Source organism: Myotis lucifugus, unplaced genomic scaffold, assembly GCF_000147115.1.
Source record: "Myotis lucifugus unplaced genomic scaffold, Myoluc2.0 scaffold_1309, whole genome shotgun sequence".
In the NCBI taxonomy this organism is placed as follows: Eukaryota; Metazoa; Chordata; class Mammalia; order Chiroptera; family Vespertilionidae; genus Myotis; species Myotis lucifugus.
Genome location: NW_005872357.1, coordinates 78370 through 90853, shown reverse-complemented (window position 1 = coordinate 90853; position 12484 = coordinate 78370). Strand labels below are relative to the sequence as shown.

Below are 12484 nucleotides of genomic sequence, written 5' to 3'. Positions count from 1 at the left end.
GTCCTGGATCAGGGTGGGGGTCCCCACTGGGGTGCCTGGCCAGTCTGGCTGAGGGGCTGAGGGCTGTTTTCAGGCTGGTGGGTTGACTGAAACTCCCAACCGCTCCTTTTATTCTTTTTCTTTTTTCTTTTTTTTATTCTGGGCCAGCTTTAGCTCTGAGGCCTCGGCTGCTGAAAGCCGGTTTCTGGCCTTTACCTTCTGTATTTGATACAATGCTGCGGTCCGGCTGGCTGAAGCCTGGCTGACTAACGCAGGTTTCTGGGGTTTTGTTTAGCTTCTATATTTGCAACATAGTTGCTTAGAGTTGCAACTGAGAGGCCGGCAAGTGAGGTTGGGAATGTTGGAGTCCGCAGTCACTAGAGCAAGCAAGCCTCCCTGTTCGCTTCAGTGCATGGCTGCCGGCCGCCATCTTGGCTGACAGTTAATTTGCATAAGGATATGCTGATTAGCCAATGGGAAGGATAGCGGTCGTACGCTAATTACCATGTTTCTCTTTTATTAGTGTAGTTTAGATATTTTAGAGGCCCGGTGCACAAAATCTGTGCACTGGTGGGGAACATGGCCTGCAGGGATAGGCCCATGTGGGAGCGCCGCTCATCCTGGTCAGCTGAGCAGCTGTGGACCTGCTCTCTGAGTGGCTGCTCCCTGGTCCAGCATCCTACGTGGAGCCAGAGCACTCACCTCTCCAGGGGATCCGTCAGGGCTGAGTCCAGGGAAAATAGCACTGAGAGGCGGCAGAGTAGACCTCAGTCCTGGAATAACCACGAACCTACCTCCCAGCCTCCAGGGTCAACTCTGCGAATCCAATGGTGGCAGCGCTGAACAGCCTGCAGGCATCCAGAGGAGGTGGCAGGGAGCGAGAAGGAGGAGCCTAGGGCAAGAAGGAGGAGCCTGGGGCAAAGAGGCGACAATTGCAGCCCAGTTTCCTGCCTGTCGGCCTGGCATTTGCAGAGGGAGCAGCCGCTCATCCTGGTCAGCCAAGTGGCGCTCCCTCTATGGTAGCACACTGACCACCGGGGGCAGCTTCTGCATTGAGCGTCTGCCCCCTGGTGGTCAGTGCACGTCATAGTGACTGGTCGACCAGTCGTTCTGCCGTTCGGTCACTGGACTTTTATTATATAGGATATTTTGAAAAAATGGACAAAAGGTATTTTGTGATATAATTATGCACTGGGTTCCATATTATACTCATAAAAATTATGTCATGTTTCCCTGACCAGTTTGGCACAGTGGGTAGAGCATCGTCCTGAGGACTGAAGGGTCCCAGGTTTGATTCCAATCAAGGGCATGTTCCTTGGTTGCAGGCACATCCCCAGTGGAGGGTGGGCAGAAGGCAGCTGATTGATGTTTCTCTCTCACTGATGTTTCTAACTCTATCCCTCTCCCTTCCTCTCTGTAAAAAAACAATAATATATATATTTTTTTAAAAAATGTTTCCCAACTTAAAAAAAATTATGTCATGTCTATGTCTAGTAACATATTTGGAGGCTGATAACCTGGTAATGACGTAGTTTACTCATGCCTGCAGCGTCTGCAAATCTCCAATTCAGTCATGGATGCGTCAGAACTTATTATTCATTGAAACACCAGGTTCCTATGTGCTGGTGCCAGCCAGCATTTTCAGAATAACAGCCTCTTTGAGAACTTCTGGGTAACCTGGGATCTTTCTTCCCCTCCTCCCACCATGTTACACAGATGTGCGCTCAAGCAAGCTCCAGTACTTCGCTCTGCTACACCACCACCTACTAGGCCTCCAAGGCCCGTTTAAGCTGTTGTTGAGGTTTTGTAGTTCTGTGCATGACACCATGGCCTTCTGTAAGTGGAATGTTCACCACGCACCTGAGTGCCATGCAGACAAAAGGTGCTGCAGCCAACTTGACCCCCTAATATCTCTCGTATGGGGAACCTCCAGAACATTGAAGTGAGGAGGCTACCTAATCCTCTCTCCCAAAACAGCGATGACACTGGACAATTTTTTAAATGTTTTTATTGATTTGTGGAGAGAGAGGAAGGGAGAGGGATAGAGAGATAGAAACATCGATGAGAGAAACATCATGGATCAGCTGCCTCCTGCACGCCCCCCACTGGGGATTGAGCTTGCAACCCAGGCATCTGCCCTAATTGGGAATCAATCGCTGACCTGGTGGTTCCTGAGTCGATGCTCAACCGCTGAGCCACACTGGCTGGGATGAACAATTATTTTTTTTCAAAGACAACCATGTTAAGATTCTGGAAATGGATCGAAGGCATGTAACAAACTAAGAAGTGTTTCTTCTAGAAAAACCACTAAACCTGGCAGAAGCACAGCTGTGATTCTAACCAGCCAGCCAGTACTCTGAGTGCGGGGAAGCAGGGCAGCGAGAGCCATGGAATCAGAAGCTGTTCTGCTGGAGGTGGCCAACTTGATTTAGAGAGGATTAGGGGCAAAACACAAACTCAGGGGCCATATCGCCAGAAACAATAGCCAACTCAAAGGCAAACACATGGAAAGCCTAACTTCCCAGCTGGCCTGAGGGTGTCACACTGGATGGGGGAAGCAACATACCTCGAGACCAGTAACCACATTTAGAGGGAGAGCCTGTGAATAAGATGACCACAGTGAACCATCAGAATATTCCACATCTCCCTGATCGTTTGGAAGGATGCACACAGGTGCAAGGCTGCACGCATGCTCAAAAGAGACCAGAAATGACCAGCTCCAGGGTTCTGCAGGTCCCTGGATGAATATGATGCTTGTGCACATGCTGTGAAAAGACGCAAGAAAGTGGAGAGGAAAGGAAAGTTCAGGGAAAACTTCCTGGACTTTCCATGCACACCCAACACAAACAAAGATCCATTGGCAAAGGCTAGAAGTGCCCTAACAAGTTTGGCTCAGTGGATGAAGCGTCGGCCTGCAGACTCAAGGGTCCCACATTTGATTCTGGTCAAGGGCATGTACCTTGGTTGGGGCACATCCCCAGTAGGGAGTGTGCAGAAGGCAGCTGATTGATGTTTCTCTCTCATCGATGTTTCTAACTCTCTATCCCTCTCCCTTCCTCTCTGTAAAAAAATCAATAAAATATATATTTTTTAAAAAAGGGTAGAAGCCTTCCAGTCTCAGTGTTTGACAAACACAATTTACTAAACTATGTTGACATACAAATGTTCCCTTTAAAAAAAATCTTAAAAAGAAAAATAAGAATAAAAAAAAAACTAGCAAAGATATCTGTGGCCACATACTGTGGGGGAGTCACACTGTACAGAATTATTCCAGGCAAGTCACTAAACAAGCATACAAAGAAATAAAGAGCAGCAAAAGTGACTGTTGGGAGATCAGACTCAATATGTCATCGTGCATTTTTCAGCAACATAAGAGGAGACATAAAAAGAATAAGGGAAGTGTGACTACACACGGGGGAAGAAAGAAGTTCACGTAAACTGCCTTTGACGTGGCTCAAGTGTCAAACATTGCAGAAAAGCTTCAAAGCTGGAAAACAATGAACATCAAATATGTCAAAGAATAAGTCTCACATTTAAGAATTAAAGGAGAGTATGAAAACAATGATGACTCAGATAGACTATCGATGAAGAAATATAACATATATTTAACAAGAAAAATTCTGGATTGAAATGTACAATAAATTGCTAACAGAATGCAAGATAAATATACCAAACACATTACATTTTTATATCCTATCGAATAATAGAGAAACATGATAATTAACCGTAACTTCGCTACCCTTCCCATTGGCTAATCAGCGAGATATGCAAATTAACTGCCAACCAAGATGGCGGCCGGCAGCCAGGCAGCTGAAGCGAACAGGAGGCTTGCTTGCTCCAGTGACGGAGGAAGCCAAGGTTCGCCGCCTGCCACCGCCCAGCTCTGAGCTGCACTCTAAGCAACTATGTTGCAATTATAGAAGCTAAATAAGCCGGCCGGCCTCAGAGCTGGAGATGAAACAGTGTTTCAATTATAGAAGCCAAAAAAACCCAGATCAGCAGCAGAGGTCTCAGAGCTGGAGCCGAGCCTCAGAGCTAAAGCCGGCTCTCAGTTCCAGTGACAGCCATAGAAGGTAAATAAATCCCAGAATGAAAAAAAAAGAAAAAAAGAAGAGGTTGGGAGCTTCAGTCGCCTGCCAGCCTGAAAACGGCCCTCAGTCCCTCACCCAGACTGGCCAGGCACCCCAGTGGGGACCCCACCCTGAAGGGGGTGTGACCAGCTGCAAACAGCCATCAGCCCCTCACCCAGGCTGGCCAGGCACCTAAGCAGGACCCCCACCCTAATCTGGGACACCCTTCAGGGAAAACCAGCAGGCCCCCACCCGTGCACCAGGCCTCTACCCTATATAGTAAAAGGGTAATATGCCTCCCAGCACCAGGATCAGTGGAGCCATGAGGCCTCCCGAACCCGGGATCAGCAGAGCTGCGAGGCCTCCTGGCACTGGGATCAGTGGAGCTGCGAGGCCTCCTGGCACTGGGATCAGCTGAGCAGCGAGGCCTCACTGCCCCGTGTCAAGCGGAGCTGCGAGGCCTCCCAGCACTGGGATCAGTGGAGCTGCGAGGCCTCCTGGCCCCTGGAGCAGCATGACAGGGGGCAGCGCCCAAACCCTCTGATCGCCCTGCGGCTCTGTGTGTGACAGGGGCCACAACCTCCCTATCCGCCCTGCTCTGTTGGTGACAGGGGAAGGCGCCTCAACCCCCTGATTGGCCCTGCTCTGTGCCTGATAGGGGGGAGCTCCCCAACCCCCTGATCCGCCCTGCTCTGTGTGTGACAGGGGGCAGTGCCCCAACTCCCCTATCGGCCCTACTCTGCGTGACAGGGGGGAGCTCCCCAACCCCCTGATCGGCCCTGCTCTGTGCATGACAGGGGGTGGCGCCGCAACCTCCCCATCGACCCTGCCTTGACTGTGACAGGGGGCGGTGCCCCAACCCCCCCAATTGGCCCTACCCTGAGCATGACTGGGGGTGGCATCGCAACCTCCCGATCCACCCTGCTCTGTGCTTGACAGGGGGTGGCGCCCCAACTCCCCAATTAGCCCTGCTCTGAGCCCGACCAGGGGCTGCACCTAGGGATTGGGCCTGCCCTCTGCCACCTGGGAGCGGGCCTAAGCCAGCAGGTCGTTATCTCCCAAAGGGTCCCAGACTGTGAGAGGGCACAAGTGGGGCTGAGGGACACTCCCTCCCCCCTGCCCCCGTCAGTGCACAAATTTTCGTGCACCGGGCCTCTAGTATTAACAATAAATAAAGTTAAAATAAGAAAATCAATTTCATTTACAAAAGCTTCAAAAAGAATAAAATACATTTTTAAATTAAATCTTTATTGTTGAAAGTATTACATGTGCCTCCTTTTTTCCCCATTGACCCCTTCTAGCCCACCCCCTCACCCCCATTTAATTTCTTAATCTTAATAAATTAAAATTATTTTATTAAAAGTAATACAAGACATGTACAGTGAAAACTAAAAAAGATTGCTGAGCCCTAACTGGTTTGGCTCAGTGGATAGAGTGTCAGCCTGTGGACTGAAGGGTCCTGGGTTCGATTCTGATAAAGGGTATGTACCTTGGTTGCTGGCTCGCTCACCAGTAGGGGGCATGCAGGAGGCAGCTGATTGCTGTTTCTCTCTCATCAATGTTTCTAACTCTCTATACCTCTCCCTTCCTCTCTGTAAAAATCAATAAAATACATTTTTAAAAAAAGATTGCTGAGAGAAATGAAAGATCCAAATAAATGGAGAAATACTTCATGCAATCACAAAAACACCAAAAATAATAAATAGAAGGAATAAAATCAACAAATATGTAACATATATTCATTTTCCATCTTCATATGTCATAAATAACTCCTCTTGGTTTTCTGCCAATAAAGATTTTCTCCCTTTTATTTTTTTTTTTTTGTTTTTGCTGGACATCATTTTGGTAAGTGGGATCCAATAGATAATTTAGTGATTTAGCATTATTATATTTATTTAATATGCTGATTTTTTACCTAAATAACTGAATTATTTTTTTAATCTTTAAATCTTTATTGTTGAAGGTATTACGTATGTTCCCCTTTGTCCCCCATTGACCCCTTCTTGCCTTCGCCTGCCCCTCTCCACAGGCCTTCACCACCCTATTGTCTGTGTCCATGGGCTATTCATATATGCATACAAGTTCTTTGGTTCATCTCTTCCCACCCACCCACTCACCTCCACCTTCCCTCTGAGATTCGACAGTCTGTTCCATGGTTCCATGTCTCTAGATCTATTTTGTTCATCAGTTTATTTTGTTCATTAGATTCCACATATGAGTGAGATCACGTGATACTTGTATTTCTCTGACTGGCTTGTTTTGCTTAGCATAATACTCTCCACTTTACAATAGCTAAGATCTGGAAACAGCCCAAGTGCCCATCAGTAGATGAGTAGATAAAAAGGCTGTGGTACATTTACACCAGGGAATACTATGCAGCAGTAAAAGGAAGGATCTCTTACTCTTTGAGACAGCATGAATTCTTTTTTATATTAATCCCTATTATTTAATCAGTTTTATAGGGAAGTAGATCCAATTCTATTATATAAAATATGCATATTATATCATATGCAAAATAATGGAGACTGTGGCAAAGAAATCACGAGAAGGCTGAGCAATAAGGGGCAGCAACAGAAGAATTAAGAAAGATCATCAAGAGTAAAAATGTGCCATTAGAGATCATCTTCTTATTCCCAATTACTATGTATTCTGTGCGTGGGAATGAGGCTCATCCATGGGATCCAGAGAAAAGCAATTCAAGGACCCACGCATGGGAGATTGTGATGTGGCAAGGTGGCTTATTCCTGATACAAAATCAAAGGAGTTTCCCTCCTGGTTTCCCAGTTTCTCATCTCCCTCCTTCCCACCATAGAAAAAGCCCCACCATGTCTTCAGGGCAAAATAAAAACCAGTGTCCAGAGTTTCTGCTTCACATTGAAGCTTAGTCTTCCACTTCCCCACAACATGTTGACTTTACAGTAAACCCTCGACTTTTTGGACCTCGATTTAAAGGACTTCAGATTTAATGGACAAAATTTCCAGTCCATATATCACATGTGAAAATGAACACCCTGTTAATTTTAAAATGTTTTTAACCAAGATTTGCTTATAATTGAATTAACAGGTTATTTCTGTGTTAATTCACTGTTATTTTTAACAAATTTTAGTGAATAGGCCATCTGTTGGAAAACACACTAGTAATTTCGCTGACATAAATAAATATTACATATCAACAACTAGAGTCTACATATTTAAATCCAAGAGTCAGGGCTCATAAACAAGGCTCACACATTATTAGCATGTGATCACACAACATCAGGAGCAGTGATTGGCTCTGTTGTCACGTGGTGTGACTTTCTGCAGCAGTTTGTCACATGTTGGCTGATGTGCAGACATGTGCTAAGCCAGGCCCCAGCCATGGGCATGTTTTTCCTCAAGGTGACTTGTAAACAAATGCATTTACTAGACCTACTCAGTATAAATTTAAAATTACAGTAATACTGTCCTAGCCAGTTTGGCTTAGTGGGTAGAGCATTGGTCTGTGGACTGAAGGGTCCTGGTTTCAATTCCTGTCACATACCTTAGTTGCAGGTTCCCCAGCCCTGCTCAGAGTGCGTGCAGGAGAAAACCAATTGATGTGTCTCTCTCACATCAATGTTTCTCCCTGTATCTCCCTCTCCTTTCCATTCTCTCTAAAAATCAATGGAAAAATATCCTCAGGTGAGGATTAACAACAGCAACAACAAAAGGGAAAAGAAAAATTGCAGTAATACATATAGAACACCTTTCTGTGAAATTAAACTTTTCATACATACTTAATTTTAATTACACAATGGTGTATATATAAGTAAAAACAGGTAAACTACTTTGTCAATTTTTTAACATGTGCATTGGAAAACCTACTCTATTATACAATGGTCTTTCAGCTTGAATGGGCACCCCAGGCCTGAACAGTCCGTGATGAGGTTTTACTGTGCTGTGCATGTGTTTGCTCCTCCCTCTGCTCCATCCCTGGCCCAGTGACCTGTGGGGAGTGGACTAGCGGCTCTCTGGGGGACAGTGTGAAGCTGTAGCTCCCTGATGAATCAAACAGGCCTCTGCTTCCCAGCTGACCACGCTCAGCAGTGTTTCCCCCTGTGCTTCCTTTCTCATCAAGAATTGACTCTTACAGTAACATGCACAGACGCAAAAGTTAGGTAGTGAAGAAGGCCACTGGGGAAAATGTGATTCACTGGGAATGTGGTGTTGGAGGAGACCTCTATGAGCACCTGGACTGCCAGAAAGACAAACATCCTGGCCCGAGAGCAAATGAAGCCTGAAACATCACTGGGGGCAAAAATGACAAAACTGAAGCTGTTCTATTTGGGGCACATTGTGAGAGGGCAGGGTTCTATGGGAAAGACAGTGATGCAGAGAAAAGAGAAAGCAGTGGGGAAAAGGAAGACCAGGTATGAGATAGGTTGGCTGAATAAAAGAATCCATAGATAAGAGTCCACAGGGGCTGAGCAGGATGCTGAGGACAGAACATTGTGGACAGCGCTCATTCAGAGGGTCTCTAGGAGTCAGAGCAACTCAACAGCACATAACACACACACACACGTGCAAATAATGACCATTTTATCTTCCTTTATACCCTTTATTTTTATTTACTTACTAGGCTAGAAAGTACCACTTTGAACAGTAATGGCAATTGCAGACACCCTTGTTCTGGTGCCTAATTTTAACGTTACATCTAACTTTTTGTTATCAAGTATATTTCCTATACCTTGGTTATAGCTAAACTAAACCAAAATTGGTAAGATGTTTTCTTCACCAGTATATGCTTAATTTTATTGAGGATTTTGCCAGGCATATAAAGAGATGGCCAGATTGTTCATTTCACCCCCCTCCCCCTTTAATCTGTTGATTTAGACAACTACATTAATGGATTTTTTAATGTCAATTACTCTTACCCTCCTGGTAAAAACTCTACTTGTACATTTAAATTTACTTTCTTCCATAAGCAAAATTGGATAACAGTTATTGGGTGTTTGTTTTATCTGCAAGTATTTAATTTGTTTCAAGGTTTTTTTTTTGTCAGTTTGTGGTATTTTTCTATTGTGATATCCTAGCCTCATAAAATGACTTTGTTTTCTGTCTTTTTTATATCCTGAAATTAACCATCACATAAGCGCTTGGGACTTTTTAGGTTAATTATAACTTTGCTATTAGGTTTCATTTTTATGGTAACTGACGTATTTAGGGTTTTTTCTTCCTTTGGCTCTTACTAGTGTAATCATTTATAATTTTCAATAAAAATTTTCATCACATTTTGACTTCAAACCACTTGAAATAAAGGTTACCTTCTTTTATTATCTTTTACTCTTTACTAAATCCATTAACACCCACTTTTAAAACCCCAATGTTGTTTCTTCTATTCTGCTAGAATTTACTTTTATATTTTATTAATATTTCCAAAAACCAGTTTGTGGATAATTCGATAATTCTATTATATGGTTTGTCTTACTTTCTATTTTAATAATTCAGCCTTCATATTGATTTTCTTTCTTCTATACTTTTGGATTTATTTTATGGTGGTGGTGTTTTTTACTTGCTTTCAGAGTGAATTCTAGATCATTTATTTTCAACATTTATTCCTCTTCACAAATAAATTTTAAGCTATAAATTGTTCTATAAATCTATCTTGGTTTTATAATACCATTATGGACTATAGACAAGGATTGAGAGTGAAGGGAATATATACCAACCTAAAAAAAAAATTAATAGTCAAGAGATTAAAATGACATATGCCAAACATCAATGTTATAAGTAATTGTACTAATTTGAGAAAGTTTAGAATCATTTACAAAATAAAACAAACAAAATTTAATGAATAAAATAATTTTATTACTCCACAAAAAAATTGCTCTATTATGTGGGTAAAAATAACCAAATACAATTTTTCAATTTTGAGGCAATCAAATTCACAAGTCACAGAAATGAACTGGGTAAAGCAGAAATAAATTTCTGATGACAACCAACAATTCTCAACAAAATCATTAGTGAAATTCCTTCTAAATTAAAATCATGCAGAAGACAAATTCCACAGGAAAAAATATATAACATTACTTTATTTATTTCTAGCTTGACAAAATTGTATTAGTTCTTAATCACCATTTTTTACTAAAAATGCTAATTCTTTGTGGCCAGGTCTCTTTTAAGAAGAAATTCCCCTTTTTATGTGTTTCTTTGGGGGTGTCCCATAGTCATACTCACAGATCCCCTTTGTTAAACTTCCTGCCAACAGTGAAAAATTCCCTGGAAACATATTACAAGATGTGCTTTAGACAAATTAAATCCCTAAGAAAATGATGAGGGAATACCACCTAGGATTAATTTAAAATCATATTTTTAATTAATTTATATAGATGTAAAAAATGTTTCATCTGCTATTATTGAAACCTTTGTAATCATCTGATGACCTTCCTGTATTTCCTTCAAAGATGTCTGATTTACAACATTAATGATATTAAAATAAACAATGCCAATTTAATAAAATGTTAACAGAAGTTGTAAAATAACATTAGATCTATAACAATTATAACAATTATATCTATAAACATTCAATTGCCAACTAAAGCTTCATATAGTATAAAATTTCATCTTTCAATTTGAACAGGTTGCTTTTTCATCATATGTCTTAAGGAAGGTCAGTGCCCACGCTGTCCTATAAAATCACGCAATTGGGCCTTTTCTCAGTCTCATTCATTTACTCAGAATTATTTAATCTTTCAACTCTGACCACAAAGCCACCTCCTTCCTATGGTTAATTTTTAGGAGATTTTTTTTTTAAATATTTATTTTATTGATTTTTTACAGAGAGGAAGGAATTTCTCTCTGAGGTCTCATTCTTTTCCGAAGTGATTTCCCTTTAGATAACTTTATTCATGTGAACTTATGAAGTCAATGCTGACTCAAATAACTACAATAAGGGATACAAAAATGTCTCTGTGGTAGCATCAATCCACATTTCTCTAATCATTGCTCATCCCTCTTAATTGCATTACCTTCAAATTCCTCAAATAATTGTGTTTCTTTTATAGACTCACCAATGAGTCTATTTAGCTTCCACTTTTGAAAACCTGTGTGAAAGCTCTTAGTCCTATCTCCCATGCCCTCAGCCACCACCTGTAATGTATCGTCATAATCATAGCTATTGCCATAAACTGGGCCTACATGCTCAAAAGCATTACATAATCTCTAATGCCCTTGAAGTGCTAAATTCAAATGGAAATCCTGTCTTTCTCCTCAGTTTTAGTTACATTTTTGGTATGTACCTTAAAGAATTTTAAGTTATGCCTGGATGGCATGGCTCAGTGGTTGAATGTTGACCTATGAACCAGGAGGTCACGGTTTGATTACAGTCAGGATACATGCCTGGGTTGTGGGCTCAATCCCCAATTAGGGGCATGCAGGAGGCAGTCAATCAGTGATTCTCTCTCATCACTGAGGTTTCTCTCCTCCCTCTCCCTTCCTATCTGAAATCAATAAAAATATATTTAAAAAAAAATAATTTTAAGTTATGCTAACCATACCTTATAGCAGTGCTGTCTGATAGAACTACTATGGGAATGTTCTGTTATGTGCTGTCCAGTGCAGTATTTAATTGAATTGATTAATTATTTAATTAAATTTGGAAAGAGGAGTCAAGAATAACTTTCAGTTTTTATCTCCATCCCTATTGCTTTCTATGACTCAACTGTCCAGCCCACAAATCAAGCTGAGCTACCCCTCATATCTGAATCCTGAAGACAGACACTGCTTATCCCAAGCCAGAACCCCTGACACTCTTGAATGGTGACTGCAGTGCTTCATTTAGAAAGTCTGGAGAACTTATCACCACAGCATTCTACCCTTCTTCATCCAGCTACCCAGTTTATGATATCTTATATTCTACTAGAGGCCCGGTGCACAAAAATTTGTGCACTCGGGGTGTTCCCTCAGCATGGCCTGGGACCCCTCAAGGGATGTCCACCTGCTGGCTTAGGCCTGCTTCCCGGGGAATCTGGCCTAAGCTGGCAGTCAGACATCTCTCTGGCAGCTCGGGAGCCCTCAGGGGATGTCCATCTTCTAGCGGGGAATAAGCCTAAGCTGCAGTCGGACATCCTTAGCGCTGCTGAGGAGGCAGGAGAGGCTCCCACCACCACCGTTGTGCTGGCAGCCATCAGCTTGGCTTGTGGCTGAGCAGAGCTCCCCCCGTGGGAGCGCACTGACCACCAGGGGGCAGCTCCTGCATTGAGCATCTGCCCCCTGGTGGTCAGTGTTTGTCATAGTGACCAGTCATTCTGCTGTTAGGGTCAATTTGCATATTACCCTTTTATTATATAAGATAGAGGCTTGGTATTAATGAGTCGATGGATGATTTGCTCTGAAGGTATGTCCCAAACATGCTAGGTGCCCTGCCTTGGAGGCATGTTAACTTAATTGAGGGCCGAATACTATTGTATGTCCTAATT

General features: G+C 42.7%; 1 protein-coding gene across 1 annotated transcript in view; it reads right to left on the bottom strand.

The window, feature by feature from the left end:
- Window positions 1-773: 773 nt before the first annotated feature.
- The window catches only part of LOC102422565 (T-cell surface glycoprotein CD1b-like), a gene marked incomplete at its 3' end in the record, with an annotated part of 23167 nt that continues 11456 nt past the window's right edge, over window positions 774-12484 (bottom strand). The window contains exon 3 of the mRNA XM_006107632.3: window positions 774-871. Within this exon, the coding sequence (XP_006107694.2) occupies window positions 774-871 (98 nt within the window). The remainder of the gene's footprint in view (window positions 872-12484) is intronic.